The 25,041-nt window shown below is 37.8% G+C and overlaps 1 protein-coding gene across 1 annotated transcript; it reads left to right on the top strand.

Moving 5' to 3' along the window:
* Positions 1-200: 200 nt before the first annotated feature.
* Positions 201-24,830, top strand: LOC132091921 (leucine-rich repeat-containing protein 52-like). Its single transcript, XM_059498002.1, has 2 exons — positions 201-1,236; positions 22,308-24,830. The coding sequence occupies exons 1-2, from the start codon at positions 588-590 to the stop codon at positions 22,640-22,642; spliced, it is 984 nt and encodes a 327-aa protein (XP_059353985.1). The 5' UTR covers positions 201-587; the 3' UTR covers positions 22,643-24,830.
* The last annotated feature ends 211 nt before the right edge of the window (positions 24,831-25,041 follow it).

Below are 25,041 nucleotides of genomic sequence, written 5' to 3'. Positions count from 1 at the left end.
ACTGTGTGATGAGCGCAGTGCACCTGTGTTTTTAAGAGGTGTACGCGGGTATTTTTCCCCTGTGCAAATTAGCGGGACACACATACATGGTGTCAGACTCAGTGTAACAACCTCCCTCTCTTTCTCACACACTCACTCACTCACTCACTCACAGCCGCAGAGAGAAGCAGCGCAACACACACCAGAGTGGAGCAGCCGTACAGCAGCACACACAGCGCGATGGTGCGTCTCAGGACCGCGTCGCGCAACTTAACTGCGTCAGCGCGGAATCAAACTTATGGACTTGTGAGGCAAGTCAGTTCAAGCGTTTATCCCTGAACTAAGAAAAAAATCACAACAAACTATTTCCAGGACTCTAACACAACACCGCAACGAATGAGCTCATGGTGATCTCCACAGAACGGACTAAAGACGCGCCAAGCACGGTCACCTTCGCTGTTAAGGAGACTTGCGAGAGGATCCCAAGAACAGCATCGGTTCAGTAACACCGAAACATTCCTGGACAGCAGCAACGACCGATCCAGATCCCGCAGATCAATGAAGAATGCGCGAGCGCACGCACAGTCGATGAAGCCGGTGGCGAGATCATGCTTGTTCTGCCCGAGCCGAGCTTGCAGTCACTGCGGCTGGTGTTCCTCTTCGTCTTCGTCATGGATGTAGCGCCGTCCCCGGCTCTGACCGCCGGCTGCCCGGACCGCTGCGTGTGCGACGACCAGCTGGTGGTCCAGTGCGCGGGACAACAGTTAAGCGACTTCCCCGTGGACCTCCCGCTGGCCACCCGGCAGCTGATCATCTCCAATAACCGGATCGGCGACTTGCCCCCGCTGCAGCTCAACTACCTGTCGGACCTGGTGTACCTGGACTGCAGCAACAACTCGTTGACGGAGATCTCCGAGTCTACTTTTGGCAACCTGCGCAAGCTCGCCTACCTGGATCTGTCTTTCAACAGCCTGACGCAGATCGAGGACCGGACGTTTGGCCCTCTGGCCAGCCTGGTGATGCTGAGGATGACGGATAACCCGGGGCTGTCGGAGATCCACCCGGACGCGTTCGCGGAGAACGCGGCGCTGCAGGTGCTGGACGTGAGCCGCAACAACCTGACGGCGCTCAACATCAGCTCTCTGATCGCGCTGCCGGCGCTGCGCTCGCTGGGGCTCAGCGGGAACCCCTGGAGGTGCGACTGCGACACGGAGGACCTGTGCCTCTGGATCCAGATAGAGGGCTTCAAGTTCCAAGGTCAGATGCGCTTCTTGTCTTTAACTGGTCTGAAAACTTTCCAAGTTCAATTTACGGCTTAAAAACTGGCAGCAGACATTGCCACAACTTTAGCGTATAAACCAGACGACGTTTGGGGACAGTATGCGCCATTAAGCTATAAAATGGATTAATAACAACCTTTCTGAGCTATTAAAACATGTTTGTTACAGTGAAAGCACATGTGGATTAATATAAGTGATTAAAATGTGATCAAAATGACTCCAGTAATTACGTCGTACAGTTATAACATAAAGACAGCACAAATGTGATTATAATCCACATTTCCACGTGACAAAGTGATGTCTAATTTTTTACTATGGAAAAAAAAAGGAATATATATATATATATATATAATTTACCACAAAATAATGCTTATTGCCAATTGTTTATTATTATTATTATTATGTAGGTTTTGTGATAATTTAGGCCTAAACATTTTTACAATATTTATATTAAATATAATTTTTATATTATATATAATTTTGTTTTTTCTTTAATATTATTTCATTTCGTTAGGCACTTTTTAACTACTTTACAGCTCAAAGTGCTGAACAATTATGAAAAATTAAATGGACATAAAACATCAAACATAACACATCACATTTAAACACCACACAACAAATCAACAAATACTAATGGCTACTCCATAAACCATTCCACAATTAAGGCCCAACAAAACTTTGAACAAAGTTTTTACAAAGATCATTTTACATTTACATTTAATCATTTAGCAGACGCTTTCATCCAAAGCGACTTACAAATGAGAACAATAGAAGTAGTCAGGTCAACAAGAGAACAACAACAGTGTACAAGTGCCCTGACATATTATTTTTTTTTTTATAATGAAAAGACAAGAAAATAAAAAGTGCTAGTATTAATTTGTTAAGTGCTGTCGATCAATATAACAAAATTGCCAGTAAGTAGTTGTTTAATAATTAAATGTCTTATAATAAAAAGTTACTTGCATGTATATGCAGACAAGCACACTGGAGCAGGTTATAATCATCTCTTTCAGCTATGAGCCCAAGTCTTTAACTGCAGCTATATTGACAAATGTTATTGCCTTTCCTCTAGGCATCATAATTGAACGTAATGGAAGTGCTGATTGTTAATTAGTCATTTAGCTGATGGTTTTACACAAAATGTCCTTGTACACATATTATACAGTCTCCCAGGGGTAATTTGGAGTAATGTTACTTGATCAAGGGCACTGTGTATCACCACTAACAAGCAATGAAGTAGCCACATTTTCAAGGTTGGAAAATATAAATGTAATAATTTAAGATTCAACCATTTTGTCTCACCAACAACCCAAATTAACCAATAGAAAACATTACCAAACATTTCCTCCGAGCTATGCTGCAGAATGTAGAAGTTCAATGTTGTAATATCATTATTTAAAAAAAAAAAAGTTTGAAGTGATTTCAATACAGTCAGTGAACAACAAATGATCTTATAGTGAAGGAGAGAGAGAGAGCCAATGAAAGCCCAGCTAATGATCTCCACCATCAGACCTCAAGGGTGAGAAGTTCTTTATCAGTCTTATCACCCTAGTTTGCATTATCGAGTTATTCAGGCTGTTAATTTGATCTGAAGTCAGCCTCACTGTGGAACAGAGGGCAAGACTCAGGCAGACCCTGAGAACACTGCAGCTTTAGAGGGCAAACTGGCTCTCTTTACAGAATTATGACAAAAGGCATGAAAGATGTGGACTAGAACAAAATGTTTGGTGAGAAAAACAAGATGCCAATGTGATGCTATGTCTCAGCTGGTGGTCTGCTAATTTTAGAGAGGTTTTAGGTACTTTAATTTGTTTAGGCTAAACCAGCAGAACAACTCATTGGCCAGGCTTGGAGACCAGCTAGGCTAAATTAAACCATTCAAAGCCAGTTTAGTCTTAGGGCAAATGTACTTAAATGTTAATCTCTGCACAAATGTGACATTTTGAGCTGAATGCTCATCGTTATTTTTAGTCGAGCAGCTGTAATTGAACTTCAATTGCTTCACATGATCCATGTCACTGTGTGTGAATCATGCATGCATGTGCATAGGCTTATCCATTGTTTTTGTATACTTATTTTCTTCCTGCCAGTTTAAAACCTCTGCATTAAAATGCATTAGGGCAGATTAATGTTTACATTACAAATAGGTTTTGAGCCATTCACTTTTTTGGATCTTTAGGACTCACTGTCCACACTGGCATTTTGAAAGTGACAAAATGTGTCAATATCTGACTGATTGGTAATAACTGAGAGTTTCAGTGTCCTTAACTATTACCGTGTTCACTCATTCACTATTCACTACATCAGTGGTTCCCAATCCTGGTCCTGGTCCTGGAGAACCCCCAACACAGCACGTTTTAGATGTCTCCCTATTCAAACACACCTGATTCAACTCATTAGTGAAGACTCCTAAACCTCAAATGTGTGTGTCAGATAAGATAGACAGCAAATAGTGTGCAGTGTTGGCGGTTCTCCAGGACCAGGATTGGGAACCACTGCACTACATAGTTGAATGTCACAGAGTTAACTAGATGAGGAAACCGTGAGCAAAATTAAGGGAATTAAGAAATTGCTTCAGACAATATTGAATCATTTTCCAAGCAACATAGTTTGAAAGATCCATTTCAGGAAACAGTCATGAAGGCAGTTGTGGCCTAATGGTTAGAGAGTTGGAATTGTAACCCAAAGGTCACAGGTTTGAGTCTTGGTACCGGCAGGAGTTGTAGGTGGGGGAAGTGAATGTGTGGCTCTTTTCCACCCTCAGTGCCACGACTGAGGTGAGTCTCTTGAGCAAGGCACTGAACACCCAACTGCTCCTTGGGTGCCGCAGCAAAAATGGCTGTCCACTGCTCTGGGTGTGTGTTCACTACTCACTGCTGTGTGTGTGTGTGTGCGCACTTGGACGGGATTATTATTATTTAGTATTTTCATTGAGATTTCTTAAGATAACTAAATTAAACTTATTTGATACCCCCTGGAAGCTTGCTGAGGACCCTTAGAGGACCACAACCCCCTGGTTGAGAACCATTGGGTTGAGTTTGATTTGAGTTTACAAAGCCTTATTTATTTATTTTTTTTTCAGAGAAGTTTTGTTCTTGGTTGTTTTATCAGCTGTTAACATCATAATGAAACTGTTAAAGATAGAACACAGAAAGTATAGAAAGAGTAACAACTAATTCCAGAAACAAGTCAATATAGTCTGGTAACTTAATAGAGAAAATTGAGCTTTTCCATGAGATTGAACGTAAGCTCTATGGCCTTTCCGTTATCAGGAAGCAAAACCCCAAGAATGCAAAAACCTCATATCTCTCGGTATATTCAAAGACGCGCTGTCTGTCTGCTCATTGTCTCTCTCTTGATTAAACTCTCTCACTTTTGGCATTGCTGCGTCCACTGAGAGCAGGTGGCTAATTATGTCTTTTTTTAAAGTGGATATGAGAATTCTTGTCCCATAATATAATCCTGTCCAAGCACTCGGTCTGCACCAGTTTACAAGATCACTGGTGCGTCTCTCTTAATCACCAACAATCACCCACTTCAGACGAAAATACTTGTTATAAATTGATAGTTCACTTAAAAAGAACAAATATTGTCATCCTTTACTCACCATCATGTTGTTGCAAACGACTTCAGTGGAACTCAAACTGAGAAATTTTAAAGGATGAGAATAGGAGCTTTCAATCTTTAATTGGATGCAATATCACCATAAAAGTATCATAAAAGTGATTAATATAACTTGCGTTATATTTCAAGTCTTTTAAAGTTATTAATCTCGACTTGAGAGAAGTGATGTCTGATTTATGAATGAATCTTTCAGTGTTTCTCACATAAAGCCATTCTGTAACTTATAACACTGAGAATGTAGCACAGAAGTTGTGTGAGTCATTTCTATGACATTATGATGAAAGCACCAGTCTACATTCATAGTTTTTTACAACAACATAAAGGTAAGTAGTCTTCCCAGACCTGTGTGATTCTTTTTTTTTTATTATGTGGAACAAAAATAGAGGAATTCTAAAGGGCATTGCACAGTTGAACTACTCTTTTAATGCACTCTCCTGTCTCTACTTGTAACTACAAATGTAGAAAGCAATGCTAAAGTATGTAATAATACTCTTTTGTGTGTGTGTGTCGGTGTGTATAGAGTCTATTACGTGTGTGTTTGGTGCAGACCCAGTGACCACTCTGTGTGATTCACACCACTTTAGCATCTGTGAGTCATTTTGTTTTCTCTGCCTCCCTCTTTCTCTCTCTCACCCTGAAATATTCACAAACAGGCCTTCATAATGCTTCTATTTAAATCGGCGTCTTAGTCCGGTGCAGTATGCTAATTACAATTCTCAGCGCAGGGTTCCCTAAGAAGAGAAAGGGCCGAAACCAATATTGTGGAATTGACGTCAGCCTGAGCTCTAAATGTAGGACGAAATCCTGATTCATCACCATTGTCCTTCAGCTTTGGATATTGTTGATCTTCAAAGATCTCTCCTGCAGTTCATATGCACAGAGGGACGATTACGTGAGGTAAAGCAGTTTATCTGGTTTCACACACACAAACCATCACTCTCGGCTTTTTCTGTCTTAACAACCGCTTCAGATGATCTTATGAATGTAAATGGATGAATTTCGTTCCTGTGTTGATATATTTACGGGCTTGTCCTTTTCATCAGACAGCGGTAGTTTTAGTTAACATCGCAGCCTGGTAAACTATGATTTGCTCACTAGTTGGTGGTGGTTTGTAATGGGTTGATGTTTGGTTAGTTACCACAACCCAGTTAGCCACTATAACTACATCTTCTGGAGCCAAAAATTATATTTCTCTATTAAATGTCAGTCAAAGAAATTAGGCTGATTAAATGAAAAATAAGCAAGCTGCAACATATATAATGCTAATTTTTTATTATAATACTGATTTCACTCTTGTTAACCTGCTGCTTTTCGTGTCACAATGGAAACCTATTTCCAGCTCTGAGTGAAATGAATAAAAATCTCTTTGCAACAGTTTCATTTTGTCTTAATGTCGTGCAGTTGCAACTGTTTATTGTTTATTATTTCGCGACTTTTTAAATTTCAATGTTACTTTTTCTCTGTTTCACACTGTCTCCCAATTGCAACTTTGTTTCTGTTAATTTTATTAGACTTTGTTTTGCATAATTGTGATTTAATATCATACAGCTGCGATTTACAACTTTGTTTCTCAAGATTGTGACTTAATGTAGTTTCATATCTCATAATTGCAGCTGTATATCTCACAATTGACTTTATATCTCGCAACCACAACTCTGTTTTTCACAAGCTATATTTTTCATAATTCTAATAATCTGGATGTGATGTATATTTTCCAATAGGACTTTTTATATTCAATTTATAAATCTCAGAATTTTGACTTTTTATCTCTTAGTGTCACATCATGTCTGCCGATTGCAACTTGTTTCTGATGATTGACTTTATAACTCACGATCTCTACACAATTTCCCTTTAACGTGCGCTGTGTCATCTCTCAGTTGCGACTTTGTTTTTGATAATTGATTTTATAACTTGCAACTTCATTTTGCGTAATTGTGACTTAATATCTTATAACTGCAATTTACAAACTGTTTCTCAAAACTGTGACTTTAAACTTTCACACTGACCATTTTACCATATTTTAATCCCTACCATATATCACAGTGCAGGATAGTTGCTGACTCCCCAATGAAGAGTTTGGGACTGTGCGGCACATTTTTTTTTCAAGGTCTATAAAGTCTGCAATTCCATCTAGGCTTGGTCATTAAATTTTTCTACAGCGATAACAAACACAGACCAATAGCACCTCTGTTTATGAAGTCCCAGGCTGCTATTACCAGCCTGTCAGCCAAAAACGATTTGTTGAATTTTCCCTTTGAGTTCACAAGAAAACTAAAGAATATTAAGCAGGAATATTTTAGCTGTTTTTGGCCATAAAATGAAAGATGAAGTGCCACTACGTTTTTTTTACTAAATTACAAAAATGTATCTGTACATGACACTGCAGTTTCCAGCTGAAATGAAAAGACACTAAAACATTGTTTTTTCCTTTTCACACACAAATGATGATTACAGTTGCAGACTGTTGATGAATAAAGACAAATTTTAGTGCATTTCCCTGCACAATACTGTGTTATGACCTCAAAACACTTTTAGTTTATGATTTGTAAACTAGTTCGTTTTGACTTTTGCATCGCTTAATCATCTCGATATTTATGGTTTTTCTTTAATAGTAAACTTACTCGATCACACACCTGGTACATTTCATTGCATTTGCGATTTCACAATGACCATTTAACCATATATTTATGGCTACCATATATCGCAGTGCAGGATAGCTGCTGACTCCCCAGTGAAGGGTTTGGGACTGTGTGGGACATCATTTTTCTAGGTCTATAAAGTCTGAAAATTCCATGTGGGCTTGGTCATTACATTTTTTCTACAGCAACAACAAACACAGGCCAGTAGCAGCTCTATTATGATGTTTTATGTTTTCTGACTTGATTGCTACATTTTGTATTTGTGGGTATGTGTGTGTGTGTGTGTGTGTGTGTTCTCATATCTCTGTTCTCTATTTGTCCTGGCCTCGGAGAGCAACCGTTTTCATTAACTCACACTCTGAAGGCTTCATCCTTTGGGGATACATCTGCTCCAGTTGTTTAGTGTGTGTTTGTGTGTTTCAATGAGGTGTCTTAAACTAAGTTTCACCAACTTGCCGAGTTGTACTTCATAACACAGGCATTCGATTTGAGTTTAAAAACAGTTACATGCTGCTCTCTGCATCCGTGTTTTTGTTTTGTAACATGCTGAAGTGTTGACACATGGATATGGGTGTTTGGATGATCAGATGTGAGAGGTAATTGTGAGTCCTCTGGCATAGTAAATGCAGCGTATTGGAATGTGGGTGTTGCATACTGAGTGGATGCAGAGGCATGTGGCGACGCCAGATGCTTCTGCTAATAGGGTCTGATTTAAAGGCGAGCCTGGGGCTCACGGTGAGTTTGTTAAGTGCCGCCTCATTCTGTGGGCACTAATCTCTGAAAAATGAATGCAACAATCGTGCGTAGTATGTTTAAAGACATAATTTACACTATTGAGTATGTGACAAATACACATAACAAATATAGTTTATAACAACTATTTGTAATCAGATAGCCTAATATATCAGCAACAGTTTGTTTGCATTTTATTTAGGGGTTTCACTAATGGAGAGTGATTAAAATAGAGCTTGTTTCTGTGACATGGGGCATCAAGTGCAACCTTAGAATTACATTACTGGTCAAAATTTGGAATAATTAACACTTTTAAATGTTTTTGAAAGAAATCAAGGAGAGCTGCATTTATTTATTTGAAAGAAGCAGTAAAACAGTCATATGAAATATTATTACAATGTTTTCTATTTTAATTTTTTTTAAATGTTATTCCTGTGATGTACAGCTGAATTTTCAGCATCATTACTCCAGTCTCCAGTGTCACATGAATATGATCCTTCAGAAATCATTCTAAAATGCATATTTGCTGCTCAAGAAACATTTCTGATTATTATCAATGTTAAAAACCATTGGGATGCTTAATATTTTTGTGCCAACCATGAAACACTATTATTCAAAAATAAATGAATACGTCAAAGGACCCATTAAATTGATCAAACGTGACAATAAAGACATTTATGTTACAAATGAATGCTATGCTGTTCTTTTGAGCTTTCTGTTCATCAAAGAAACCTGAAAAATGTATCACAGTTTTCACACACACACACACACATTAAGTAAAAAAAAATGGTTTCCAATATTAATAATATTAAAAATCATTATTAATAATCAGCATATAAGAATGATTTGTGTTTTTGATTAGATAAATGCAGCCTTGGTGAACATAAGACTTTTTGAGTGAATTAATTACCTGGCACGAAATACAATATTTCATGACAAAATGCAATTTCAGTTGGGTCAGCACTTCATTTAGTGCACAGAATTTGAAAGAAAAAACTGTAGTGCCTGCATAGATTCAAGTTCCTTTTAATTTGTGCACATAATGAATTCACTTTTTTTATGAAAACACTTTTTGGGAACAGAATGCACTCAGCAGGTCACAGTGGCTCCTTGACATATGTATTGCATTGACTATTTATTAGAGGAATTTAGCACTTGACAGATGGAGAGTAACACAGTAGCCACCGACGGCACTTAGACAGACTGTTTATACTCAGTTCGTGGCAGAAACAATCCAAGATCTGACTAATGTCATCAGTCCCAGTCTGATTGGCTGGCTTTTTGAGAAAACAAAGTCATTTTTATGAAGTCCCAGGCTGCTAAAATCAGCCCATCAGCAAGTTCACAAGAAAAATAAAGAATATTAAACAAGAATATTTTAGTTCTTTTTGACCATACAATGAAAGACAAAGTGCCTTTTTGCAAAACTACAAAAATGTGTCTGTACATGCACTGCAGTTTCCAGCTGAAATGAAAAGCAAAACACTAAAAACCTGTTTTTCCTTTCCACACACAAATTATGATTACAGTGGCAGATTGTTGATGGATAAAGACTTATTTTAGTGCATTTCCTTGAATACTGTGTTATGACCTTAAAACACTTTTAGTTCATGATTCATGATTTGTAAACTAATTAATTTTGACATTCGCGTCACACAGTCAGCTTCATATGGCTTTTCTTTCAAAGTAAACTTACTCTAATGCACACCTGGTACATTTCATAACACTTGGGATGTGTAGCGCTTGGGTACGAGTCCCGTGAAACATGAGTCACAGTTAAAGAGCTTAAAGACTTGTTTTTTTTATCTCACATTTGCTTTAGTTAACACTATCAGTTAGGTTTAGGATTGGGTTAAGAGTAGGTGACACGTTAGTTTCAAACACAAAAGAACGTCACTCAACGGACATTTAATTTCTGGACATGCATGACGCAAACAGTGTTATAAAACCGAAAACAAACAGTGTAATAATAAAACATTGCTACATTCACCTTCATCTTTTTGGGATAAAACCGAATTCGCGTTTAGCGCCACCCACTGGACAGTTATCTTTGAAAGTGTCACAAATTGTGCATTAACAAGGTAATATTATTTAGCAGAAATGCTGCCATAGCCGTGTTTCCCTGAGTGTCTCTTCCTGTCTAAGTGGGCGGCTCTTGGCTAGAATAAAGCTGCAATGTGGAACAGACTTTATGCTGAAAGTCAAAAGTGTGGCTACACAGGACTACTAACAAGCACACGCTAAAATGCTAATCATATTCTGGACGCTCATGGTGCTTCACATTGTGTATTCACACTTTGCATGTCCTAATTTTCTGACTGGTGAATTGTGACAGCTCATTGTATAGCTACCTCTCGCTTCTTCAGTCTATAAGGAGCAGAACTTGTAACCAAGGGTCTCATCAGGATAAGAAAGATAACTGCTGGCTCATCATCTACTGCACCTCATAATAAACTAGCCCAGACGATTTGATTGTGTATAATTGTGATGTAGTGTGTCAGAACACATGATGATATTTCTCAGCGGCTCTATTGTTTCTGGATCATTTGTTGGAGAGGTGACGGTTCTCCTCATTGTCAGCACTTTCACAATGTTGACTAACAGAGCGATAGAGGAAGAAACTGTCAGGGAGAGACAGGACCATCTTACAGAACAGCGTTCTTCCTGATTGACACTCACCTAGAGGACTTTATTTCAGTCTGACGTCATCAAAATCACCTAATGTCTGAGACATATTTACTCTGGTCCAAACTCTATAGTGAGCTGCCTACCTACACAACATGTTAGACTTGGAATAGACGGAAAGACTATTCCAAACAGAAGACATAAATCTGTGCTCACTTATATAATACTTTGTTTTGTCCAAATTCCAAGGCTAAGGATATCCACTAGGGGTGTCCCTACTAGGATGGCAATTGTGTGACGAGAAAAAAAATGTACCGAAGGCATACATGAGGACATTTTAAAGAAGGATGTACACACCATTTGAAACATTAAAACTTAGCTGTTTGTTGCTCTGAATATTTAATAAAAGTATAAGTTCATTTTAGTTGTACTTCGTAAGGGTTCATTTATTGCTTGGTTTGTTAATTTTCTTAATTTTTGTCGAGTATATACAAAAGTTTAGGGTCTGTAAGATATAAGTCTCTTATATTTACCAAGGCGGCATTTATTTGATCAAAAATCTAGTAATGCTTTGAAATATTATTACAGTTTAAAATAATTGTTTTCTATTTTGATACATGTTATAATCATTTTAATATGCCGATTTGGTGATCAAAAAGCATCTCTTGTTATTATCAAAGTTGAAAAGGTTTTTTTTTTTTTTGATGAAAAGAAAGATCAAAAGTACTTTTTTTGTGACAACATTTTTAATGTCACTGTTTAATGCACCCTTGCTGAATAACAGTATTCATTTCATTTAGAAAAAAAAATGTACAGTAGTATATCTGGTGGAACTACTTACTTTTGGGCACTTCTGACACAAAATGAACCTGAAATTACACAAAACATGAATTAAGCTGTAAGTGAAACACATGATTCGAAGACTAATTGTCTGAACAAATGAACACCATTTAATAATATAAAAGATACACAAAACATGCTCATAACTGTATTATTGTAGTATTTACTCATACAATAATGACATTGTATTCTGAACTGCAGCATATTGTCAGAAGATCTGTATTATGCTAATAACTGTTATGCTTTGTTCAGCTTATCGATTGACTTCGAAAGACAATAGATTAGTCCCATGACCTCCATCCATACTGGGAAAGTGACTGAATGCCCTCAACCTCACGTGTCCTCTGATATCTGAAGTATATGTGTTTACGGTTGTGTACGTGTGAGTTTTTGAGGGGGCAGATCTGGAGATAGTATTAGATTCATATGTGCAGCAGTGAGAGCGATGCCTTCCAGCAAGCACTGTTTGACGGGAAAGAGAGCAGCAGTTTATGTCGCTGAATGCTTGTGTTGTTTTCTGTAATACAGTATTGCTTTCACTCTGTCCCAATCCCTTGATTTTTGCCTTGTTATCCGCTCTGTCTTGCCCTGATGAAGTGCACTGATTGGCTGAAGGGTATCTGGTCGGGCCAGGCTCATAGGCACAGAGCCAAAGAAGTGGGCGGTCTCAGGATGAGAGTTAAATATTCATGAAGAACAGGATCAAAGCACAAAAAGAAAAAAACGAGTCAGACTATAGATATGGAAACAGATATACAGAAGTGGAAGGTTATGGCTTTTAGAAGGTCTTATAATATATAGCCCACCTTCTGTTATTTCCTCTGCTAGTCATTTATTTTTTGACGAATTAGTTGTTTCATACACATGGGAGTTGATTTCGAGGTCAGATTCCACCTGATTCTTCATGCATTTCATTGTTTCAGTGCTGTTATTGACTCATTGTCATGATGTAGATGTGGTTTTTAGATGTGACGCACGTCTGTGATGTGTTTGGTAATGACCTCAGCGTACGTCGTAGTAGCTCATACTCCGCAGACTCAAAGGAAGGTCACCAGACAGATGCTGAATGTAATCTACCTCAGCTGTTGTCATTGGTTGGAGTGAATAATATGTTCTCAAGGGCTTGCTGTGTTCCTTTATTTAGTATACCACCTGCAGTTGACATTCAGGAGAGTTTTACGCCACTGTTGTAGTCCAGTCTGAATTCTCCTTACCAAATATCGTCATTCTCCTCAAATGAAAAAGCGACAAAAGTACCATGGCATAAACTGTGTTGTACACAGCAGGTGTAAACATTCACACTGTAGTACAAGGTCATTGAAGGATAAAGGAAATACAGCACAGTAACACAAAACCATACACATTTGTGGTTTACACCAAAAATAAAATAAAAACAAATAACCTATTATAAAGAGCTGGTGCCTGAGCTAATTCCTGCGCAATAATCTTCTCTCCACTACACACTTATCAGAAAGTCCAGAGAGTGGGAAAAAGTTCCCCACTCCCAGCACTTTATACTATATAAGAATGACATGTGCAATTACATAATTAGTGGGCTTTAAAAATAGCAGGCCGCTCTCCTGAATGCATTTGAACTCACCCGTGTTAGATTAATACATGCACTATTGTAAGAAAACTTTACTAGGCATGTTTAGAAAATGCTCCCGTTTGGGGAACATAAATGGGAAACTGGTCATATTAGGTTAATGTGTGTTAATTTTCTTAATATTTATTTAATTGTTTCTATTAACTTTTAACTAGTTTTTAGTTAAACTATTAACTAGTTACTTTAGTTAATTCAATCTATTAGTTTTTACGTTTTTTTAAAAGCATGGAAAGAGCTTGAGTTGAATGTTTCCCAAAAGTGTGCCCATGACATTTTCTTAGTATCTTGTTATGGAAGAAGTAAATTCGAGGTTTAAACATGGTCAGGCCCAGTTCCTGAGCCACAGACAGGTGCATGTGAGTTCTGCTCTGTTTGGCAGGGAAAGAACGCAGTGGACAGGCATCTAATATTTGACAGCCATAAAACATACTGTGTGTTGATGGTCCTAAACAGACTGGTGTCGCTACCGGGCTTTTTAACTAGAAAGACATTTTTTCTGATGAACAATATGCAATAACAACAACAGTAATAAACCAGACTGGACTAGCATAGAAATTCATTTTATGTTGAAGTTGACTGCGCTTGTAATTGGTGGGCAGGCCATTCTCAGGAAAAGCTGTGGATTTGATCGCTGCAAGGATTTAGTCATGAAAGCCACGGAAACACAGAGATATTCATGAATCATGTTTTAGATTATGTCATTTTCCCCGAAGCACATTTTAATAACCATTGAACTGTGTATGTTTTTTCCTCCCTCTGAGATCTCAGAGGAACATCCCTGTTAGAAAATGCAGTAGTGTAGAGCAGCATATACTGTATAGAAAAAAACAGCGGTGCTGATTCATCAACCGATAAGTGTTTTTCCAAACTATTATTACCAAACTATTAAACATTGAAAATACGAAACATTAAATTGACATGAAACATGAAATTCTTAATTAAGTTTGGCTTACTGCTTTTCTTATAGATATATACAAAACTGCTTCACAGCTTATAAATATTTGAATTGTAATATTTGAACCCTTATTTGAGTCCGCCAAGTCCGCAAAGTCAATAATAATAAAATCTATAAATACATACATATATTAAAAATATATACATTTTTGTGATACGGCAGGTTTAGTTCAGGTTTTAATATGTCATGTGGTGCAAACCCACAATTAAGAATTTAGAATTATATTTCTAACTTAAGTCTATTTTTAAATTATAAAATATGTAGGAAATGTAAGAAAAAATCTTACTTTTTTTTAATTTATTTTTTATACTTTTTATACCATGACATATTTTAGAATCAATTAAGTAAAACATTTCTTGAAAATGGTTTAAAAGTTTCTCCATGAATAAAAAAGCACATTTCTAATAATATATAAAAAAAAATTTGATTTTTGAAAAAAATTTGCATTTTCTTCATAATGTACTCTTATATGTCATTGACAATCATACAAAGGCAATAAGAATTAATGATTAAGTTAAAAAAAGCATCACTTGTCCTCATCCTGAAACTAATTGGACCCTTAACTAATACTCCCTGAACCATTATCTAATCATGAGCTGTTTTCTAGTTTCCTTCAGAGACTGTCAATCAGTAAATGCACCTTACAGGAGTTTGACAATAACCTTCATAAATATTGTAGCAGCTGAAGCAAGACTAATGCTAAAGCCTCAGGGCGTTCTTTAATTGAGGGTGACGGGATAGTCTCTACCCTGCACACTCAGCATTATCAACACTAACCTTGAGCAAAAGTGTCACACAACAGTTAAATGAATAATTCACAGCAATTAACACCACAGTGGCGCTTCAGTTATTGCCGAATAGAGAAATGTTTGTTTTAGTCTTTAAAGGTTCAGTTCACCCCAAAATATCTGCTTTTGTGTTCCACAGAGGAAATAAAGTCATACAGGTTTGGGATGAGATGACAGTGAGTAAGTGATGACAGATTGTTCATTTTTGGCTGAGCGATCCTTTTAAGTGAACTTGCCATTTGTCGAATGTATTATATTACATACAAGAGACCTTTCCAATCTTTTATTGTTTAAGTCCCCTGAAGAAACATTTGAAAACACTGATGAAAAGAACTTGAGTCATCAGTTTTCTGTCCGACAGATGGTTATTGATATCATTTCTCTCTGTCTGGTAGTCACCTGCTGTTCACATGTCTCCAAAATGAAATCTGCTCAAATAATTACCCAGTCCCTTTCAAGACCTGCCGCCTGCCCCTTTCCAGAACTTTATGTCCGATAACAATAAAAAAACATCATGGCTCCAGAGACCTAAAATAATTAGCATCTCTGAAAGAACTGCTGATGATAAAACAAGACTCTGTAACAGCGTTGGTCTGACACACTTAATCAGGCTTTTGCAAATGGCAGCAGATGTTCCATTACATTTCTTCTATCATAGTAGCAGGTGTTTGTGTATAATAAAAATAATGAAAATAATGATAGGATGAAAGCTTTCTGTAGACAGCATGCCATCTGTGGAGCGTTTCCTGTAAGGAACTGGCAGATACAGAGGAACTTGCTCTGATTCAGTGTGTGTGTGTTTGTGTGAAGGTATCTGACATCTTTGACTGGAACATTAGCATCACTACATCCTTCTGCTACTAATAATGAAGCACTAATGATCTAATTAGGCTGAGGGTACGCTTTTTGGCCGTACCAATTAACAATTCCTGCACCCTGAGGATACTTTTTTTCTGTATGCGTGCATGTTTTAAAAAGTGAGATACTATACAATATTTATTCTGATGCTACCATCCCAATTAGTGAAGTAAAAGGTTAAGTTAATGTTAAAGAGTACTTTAAATTACAAAAACACAAAACAACTAAAACAAGTCTAAGCTGGCTGGTTTCAGCTGGTTTTTCAGTGGGGAAATGGAGCTTTGAAGCTTTTGGCTGTCTGTTCCATCTTTATAGAGCTCCAAAGGGGCATAGTGATAGAAATAATGGGACAGGATGAGATTTTGACTTAAAATTTTAATGAACACGTTTTACATATTGCCAAATTTGGTTATTTTAATTGCATTATGCTTTCCAAAGGCTGGTCAGAAATAAAGAGATTGTTTATGATTGGATCATTTTTTTTCCTCAATATCTTATGATAAATAAGTTTCATTGAAATTTTAATTTAATAAGTTATGAAAAGCAGATGTATGAAAAAGCCCTGGGTAGAAATCACTTTCTGGGAAGGGGGGCTTCCCCCTCGGCTGAAATCGAGTTCAGGGGGTGGGGTGGTGTGCTTACCAGAGGTGAGGGGGCACATTGACCTAGGTGGCACTGATGTAGGTATGCAGCTATGAAGCGGGTTGGATGGATGGATGTACAGACAGTCCCCTCACAAGACGTTCAGACTCCAATTTGCAGCTCTGTTTACTCTAGCAGTACCGAAGACATTTGAAGAAGGCATATCTGACAGGACTGTCCCTGGTGGCATTGCCGGGAGTGACCCCTTTCTGAGACCATAATTACTACTGCTGACTGAAGCTGTATGAGAAGGCAGGATGTCACTCTCTGTTCAGGTTTATCTGGCTGCCATTAAACCCATGCAGGGTGTTCCACTAAAATATTTCCCCCTCTGCCTGGGCTTCTCACAGGCTCTTACTCAGTAGAGCAGTGCGTTTTACTACCCTGTTCATTTTTGCTCCAAGAACCTGGTGGGACATTAAAGAACAGGCTTCTAGGTTAATGTTGCATGCTGCTGATACCCCTTGTTCATGTTTGATCATCTTTCAAATGCCCTTAGAAATCTTCCTTTTGTAAAGAACATAGTGCTTTCTAGAGTGGTGCTTGGCATTGCAAAATTATCCGGCACAATGCTGGACTGTTGCTAGACTAAGGTGTTATGAGTTTGTAAGAATTTGCTAGGATGTTCTTGGTGGTTTCTAGGCTGTTGTTAGGTGGTTTATAGGTTACTAGCCCAAGGCAAAAGAAACCATGCCCATTTGTTCTGTATTTCATTACTTACAGCTTACATTTTAATTTTTTGAAGAAATGTTTATTTGGGAATTAAATTGTAGCTAAGGGTGCACCGATAAAGATCTGCCGATTATTAATGCACATCTCGTCAGTAAAGCCGGTTCTCTAATCAGCGGTAAATTCCATCAGGTTTTAGAGCAGCTGTTACTACACATAGCTGCGCAAATAAATGCTGATAATGAACGTGGATTTGCGCAGGTTGTCAGTTAACAATGGCTCTGTGTAGGAACAGCTGCTTTATGTAAAATCACGCACCTGATAGAATTTACCGCTGATTAGAGAACCGGCTTTACTGACAAGATGCAAATTAATGATCGGCCGATTTTTATCGAGCACCCCTAATTGTAGCAAAACAAAGTACAGAGACTTGCTACTGGCAATACATCCACAGACATGCTGCTGTGAGCATATGGGAAATACTGCTGCTGCACATATAACATATATGAAATAACCCCCATAAATAACATGAAATTAGCCTGTAGCAGATCTATAAAGGCGGAGCTGGGGAAGGTGGAGGGTTTCTGAAGCGTGCTGCAACTGCTACAGCAAGCACTAGCCAAGTATGTTGAGCAGCTCATTGGCTGCTGATGTAAAAAGAACCAATCAGCTGTCCCATGTGAATAATGATGTCATTATGTGAGATTTAGATAGAACCGGCCTGCGCCATCTAGAGTTTCATGACAGAACTTTGTATTTATTTGAAATAAAAATCTATGTAACATTATAAATGTCTTTACTGTCACTTTTGATCAATTGAATGCATTCTTGATTAATAAAAGTATTAAAAACTATCTTACAGACCCCAAGCTTTTGAACTATATAGTCAAAAGTATAGGCTCAACTGACCATTACACTGAAAGGGACTTTAACCACATCAACTCTGGGGACCCACCGGTGGGTCCAATATTGCATATGCCTAATTCTCAAAAAATCAAAATAACAGCTGAAGTGGTTAATGACATTGCATTCTAAATTCAGATATTTTGATTGGAGAAACTGATATAGGGTTTTTCACTCCTTTGCAGTAATAACCGCTTCCACTGTTCTTGGAAAGCTTTCCACAAGACTTTGGAGTTTTTCTTATGGAATAGTTGCTCATTCATCCAGAAGAGCATTTGTGGTCAATCACTGATGTTGAGTCCACACATACACTTAATGAAGTGTGCTGGGCTTAGATTTTTTCAGCTGTAATAATGTCCAATTTCAAACACCAAGAAAAATTTCTGTACCTCTGGGGTGAGGGGGAAATGGCGACTTGTGGGTAATTTGATGGCGGGCACAGTGAGATTATCTCTGTAATGACACAATTTGAGCAATCTAATGAGCAATCAACCTCTTTCAGCGTGTGTGTGTCACAGATGATGACGCAAGAGACCGTGGTTTGAACTAATATGCCCTCGAGAAAAGAAGGATGGATGGAGAGAGGAAAAAAGATGAAGAAAGAGAGGCTAATTATAGAGGGAAGAGGACAGATCACACATAAATGACAGAGCTATGGTTATGGGACTTTAGATATTGAGAGCGAGTGATGTGTACTCACACACAGAAACCCCTCTAGTCTGGGATGTAATGTAAGGTCATACTTTGGGCAAGGGTTTGAGAAATGGCTCTGTGTGTGTGTGTGTGTGTGTGTGTGTGTGTGTGTGTGTGTGTGTGTGTGTGTGTGTGTGTGTAAAAGTAACATTTTAGGGCATCGAGGTCCGTTCAGTGTCACATTCTATTTGCATCTTGGTTCGTTCATTGCAAATGCTTTCTGTGTTAATCTCTGATTCATGCAGTGCTTCAATGACGACACTAAAAAACACATTCATTTCTGTCACCACAGTGCTTCCTGTCAGATCAAACCATATCAGCCCTAGTGCATGTGCCTGAAACACAGCCAAATATTGCTTTTGTGTGTACGCTCATGCAATCTAATGTCCTGTCAGTATGAACTCAAATAGTCTTATGCATGCTTAAATCGACGCATGGATGTGCGCGACAGTAAAGGGACTTACAAGCTTCTTGTTCTGCCATTCGCTAATAGGAAAATGTTATTGCCTTTAAGTCCTCGTGCTTTTAACATGGCTATTTATTATGTGTTGCCAAATATACCTTTGATTTAAGGGTGTGCAATATATATCATCTAGGATCATCAGGGGTGGTTTCTGGGCCCCCTAAACAACATATTGACTCAGGCCCCCACCACGATCGGGCCCCCCTCGCCCTCGAACACTCTCTTTGCAGGTCTTCCAGCCAGTTCTATCAAACCTCTGCAGCTAATCCAGAATGTGGCAGAAAGAGTAGTTTTTAACGAGCCGAAAAGAGCATGTCACACCTTTGTTCATTCATTTAATCTGGCTACCAATAGCTGCTCATATTAAATTCAAGGCATTGATGTTTGCCTACAAAACAACCACTTGCTCTGCACCCCTTTGCCTAAATTCACTACTTTAGACTTATGTGCCCTTCAGAAACTTGGGTTCTGCCATTCTAAAGAGATATTATTATTTAATTCTTCTGTACAAAAATGTGTTATTTGAGCTGTAGATTTGTCCAGAATTATCCTTCGCACCTTGATTGCATCTTGAAGGACACTGAGCACTCCTTTAAGATACCATGTGGCTAATATAAAAACATAGAGCACTTCAGATAGTTCAACATTTTCCTTGTTTGTCCTGGTATTACCTCATGGCTCATTTGACTGTAGTAGGAGACCAACTTGACAGCAAATAAAGCACAGAGGTCACAGTGTCTCTAATGGGGCAGGTGGTTGTTCCTGGCCCAGTTCACATGGTACAGGACACACTAATCATCATAATGACTTGCATAATGTCTGTCTGCTATTTTTGCCTGTATGGGAGAAGATTAGTTACCTGTAATCCTTGTCTTTAGCACCAGATGGTCTTTTCCACGCTTCTCCATTGAACATGGGTCAGATGTTGGGTTTTGTGTATGTCCATGTTCCTAGGCAAACAAGCCTAATGGAAAGCTTGAGGGATTCTAATGTTTTTGTAATTTGGAACTAATTGACAGAGTTATGGTTATGGGACTTTAGATATTGAGAGCGAGTGATGTGTACCTACACACAGAAACCCCTCTAGTCTGGGATGTAATGTAAGGTCATACTTTGGGCAAGGGTTTGAGAAATGGCTCTGTGTGTGTGTGTGTGTGTGTGTGTGTGTGTGTGTGTGTGTGTGTGTGTGTGTGTGTGTGTAAAAGTAACATTTTAGGGCATCGAGGTCCGTTCAGTGTCACATTCTATTTGCATCTTGGTTCGTTCATTGCAAATGCTTTCTGTGCATTTGACATTAAACAATTGTTAACTGCATTTCTTGTGACTATCCAACATATTTGAATGGACTAGAATGAGTTTTGAAAGTGGTTGGCCAATCAGCGTACACCTCGCTTTTCTGATTGATGAGATTTGTAAAAATCAATGCGTTTCAGAAAGGCGGGGCATAGAGGAGAAGCAATTATGTACATTATGTGGATAATATATATATATATTTTTTAACCTTAAATCACATAAACACATTGCATTACACCAAATACACTAAATAATGTTCTATTAAGCAAAGTCATATGACCCCCTTAAAACTTATTTTAATATGGACATTCCTAGTTTCTGTGATTTGATTTTTTTTTTTTTTTTAATGAATGCATGTGTCTGTCTCAGGTATCCAAACCACCTGATCTAAATCATCTGGCATTCTAAATACTTGGTTTAAAGGTCATCTGAGTTAAAAAATGTAAACTAAGTTTGAGGTGATTTTAAAAGAATCTTCATATATCATGCTTGACTGTTGCCTGCTTTGCATTTGAGCCAGTTCTTTTTCTTTTCTTTTTTTTTTTGGCTTTATTTTTAATTAAAACATAATGAAGTGTGCTATCATCTCGTAATGAGATTTGAAGTACATTTGGCTGGTCAAGGTGCTCATTAAATCTCTGCTGAATGCAGGACTCTTCCCAGGACAATCAAACCCAGAAATGACTTATTGCCACCACTATTCTCTCACAGTCTCTTCTCTTCTTTGTAATGAAGGAATTAGTGCTTGTGATTAAAGGTGAAGCAGCATCATTACTCCTAACAACTCACACTGCCAAACAACCAGACATTGACAAAAGAAATTGACCTTTTTGTGATTCCTCTTTTATTTCTTTATTTTTTTTTATTACGTACCCACTTTATGTATTGGGAAACTGAGGATCACAGAAGTTGAGCTGTGGCTGGCCTCAGTCTCAATATGAGTGTGTTTGTGGGTCATTCTGTCAGGCTGATATGATGAGCTGACAGGCTGATAGTCTGCTGGGCTCAGACTTAAAAAATGGGGATGATGGTTTCTGACCTGTTTCTTCTTTAGGGCCACTACTGGAGGGATCAAGACATTGTGTGTGTGTGTGTGTGTGTGTGTGACAGAGAGATATTAGGACACTTGCTAACATGTATGTGCATAAATAAACACTTATATTATGAATCATAAATATATTTGTATTTATTTGTAACAAGTTTTCCAAAAGGTTCCTTTCAGACTGATGTTCCAGATCACCCTTGGTTTTATAAGAAAACAATTATGATATATTTTTTTATATTGTACATTTATATAAATGTACTTACACATTAACCACAGTCGTGTGAAACAAAGTGTAGGAGATATTTCTTTGTTCATAACACCATTCTAATTGCAAAATCATAAACATCATCATGTTTCATCATTCCTATCTAGCACCTATGAGTACATAATATATATATATATATATATATGTATATAATATTCTTATATGCTTACGTACTGATATTAATAAGGTCAAATTCTTCCTTTTTTCAGGATTCTTTAGTGAATATAACGTGAATATTTAAAAAGACTATATTTATTTGAAATATAAATATTTGTCATATAATAAATGTCTACTGTCACGTCTGATCAAAGTAATGCATCATTATTGAATAAAAGTATTATCTAAATCTTAGATTGTTGCTGTCCTACCTTCATTCTCACCCATGCACTCCTCTCACTTCCTGTCTAGATGAGGGGCAGACGGTGTGCCAGGGGCCGCCAGACATGCTGGGTCAGCGCCTGGCAGAGCTGGGCATGCAGCTGAGATCGGAATGCCACCAGGGCCTGGGTTACTGGGACTACCTGTTCTTCATCGCCATCGGCTTTGTCATTTTCAGCGCTGGGACGGTGTCGGCGTGGGTGATGGGCATACTCATGGTTCTGTATGAGCGCTACAGCAAGAGGAAGAGTGAGGAGCTTGACAGTGAAGACGAGGAGGAGACAGTCATCCGAGGGGCAGGAAGTGGAGGAGGAGGGGGTAACCATGGCAATGGGGACCTGAACAAACCAGGCATGCAGGTGTGACCAGAGGACAGAGGGACGCTGGGAAATCTTTGATGAAATGAGAGCAAGCTACGGACAGAGAAAAGGAGTTTTCTTTTCTATAAAGATGTTTTAAGTGCACTTTTTTTTTAGAATGTGTCAACATTAGTTTTAGTTTAAGAGAAGGGCAAGGACAGACAGATTAGATTTATTTCTATTCTTATAGGTGGACTCAGACAAACAGACAGACTGAGAGACCGTTTAGAGGGACACAGTGAACTTGCAACTGGAAAATATTGCTGTTTCTGACAGATCTGAAGGATGATCTTAGTTAAATGCATAGAAATAATGCTCACTCACACAGGCCGCTCTCCCCAGTGTTAGTCATGTAATTGGGGCAGAGTGATGACACTGTGTTTCACACTTAAGTGACAGACAGCGAGAAGGAAGGAAAAGGTAAAAAGACAGATAGAGAGGCTTGGAGACTTGTTCAGTAAGCTATCTTAGCTTTTATTTACTAGCCCGGTCAAAGAAAGGAATGTAAATGGAGGATATACAAGGCAGTCTCTCTAGACTCATGCAGTGTGAAATGAATGAATAGAAAATGGAAGACTTTTCTAAACTGTCTGCACAACTCCACGGAAGGCTGAAAATTGTTTTTAAGGGGTCACAGACTGACTGACTGCTCAAATGATGGATTGAAGACATTTTATTGCAGGGCTTAACAATAAGGATTTTTCTACTACTACAAATTTTCACATTGACAAAAAATATATATATAATATAAATATAATAGAATTATATAATATAAATATAATATATTAATATAAATATTGATGAATAATACAAATATGGACAAATAATAATAAATATTATAATTTTTTTTTATATTATTATAATTATAATATATTTTTTAAATACACATTATAAAAAAAATTAAGAAATTAATTCAGCAAAAGTTGCATCATGATCAATCAATGTATCACGATTTCCACAAGAATATTAAGAAACACAACTGTGTTCACCATTAAAAATAAAAATAGCATTGATTAGTATTCATATTATTACAGCAAATCATATTAGAATGATTTCTGAATGATCATGTGACACTGAAGACTAGAGTAAAGATGATGAAAATTCACTTTTGCAACGTAGGAATAAATTACACTTCAGACTCTAGTAATGAAAAAGCACTTATTTAAAATTGTATTAACATTTAACGGTATTGCTGTTTTCACTGTTTTTTTTTTTATTAAATAAATGCTGCCATGGTGAGCATAAAATATTTATTTCAAAAACTTTTTTTTTTATCCAAATTTTGAATATATGGATCAGCACAATCTGTTACATTATTCAGTATATATATTCACACAATAGTCATACAAAAACGAATGTTCAATTTTACAAGGGATATAACCATGTGCACATGATTGTTTGCAATACATTGTAACAACACAGCACTAGCCCAACAGAGCAAGTAAACTGTCCAGAAACCTTCTCACTGGCCCTGGGCCATTGGACCATCCTTATTGTTGAGCCCTGTATTGGATTGGGACATTATTGATTTCAGTAAGCCTGTATGCACTGCACCGAAAAGCCTTACATACAAGATGTAACCTGTCCAGCAATAACACCTCCAAGTGATACTGAGAGCAATAGAGGGAAACGTGTGTGTGTGTGTGTGTGTATGTGTGAGTGTGTGTGTGAGTGCATGTGGCTCGCCGCAGCAAAACTGCTATAGGTGGGGAAAAATAAAGTATGTCAGCATTCTGTAATTTTGGCAAGGCTTTAATTTTTATTTAATCAAATGTTATTCCTCCCATGGCTACCACATGCCACTCAAGGGCAGAGCTAAAGTGACCATTCTCTCTTCACACTGCACCATCAGCACTGAAGAGGGAACTGCACCCACTGAGAGTGTTGTTTTAGTTCAATTCCAAATTACAATTCCTTATATTCAGCAGACTACTACAAATTGGGATACAATTTGGGATTTTGGATTCAGCAGATTACTAAAATTTGGGATACTTAACAGTACTGCATTACTACTGCAATCCAGACACCTAAATCACCTCTTTAAAATGTTGACAATGATCTTAGCTGCACAGGATGTCTGGATCTATAGGTATTTTCCATTATTTGACCATTAATGGATGAATTACTGCTGCGATAATCATTAGAAAATGTACAAAAACATATTGTTTGAACAGCACAAATTTCTCACAATATACCAAAACAGTTGGTGATTCGTGAATAGCAGTTAAAAGAAGATGAGACAACTCTTGGAAAATTCGCCCATCTGTCTTAGCATGTTTTATCCCTATATCCAAACTAAGAAAATATATTACAGAGCAGTCACATCCTCTCTTTTCTGGAGTTTTTAGTGGAGAGGGAAAGCTGGTTTTGGGGTGTCATTTGATTGACCATTGCTAAATCCATCT

This window comes from Carassius carassius, chromosome 18 (assembly GCF_963082965.1).
Source record: "Carassius carassius chromosome 18, fCarCar2.1, whole genome shotgun sequence".
NCBI classification, from domain to species: domain Eukaryota; kingdom Metazoa; phylum Chordata; class Actinopteri; order Cypriniformes; family Cyprinidae; genus Carassius; species Carassius carassius.
This window is presented reverse-complemented; position numbering and strand designations above follow the sequence as displayed.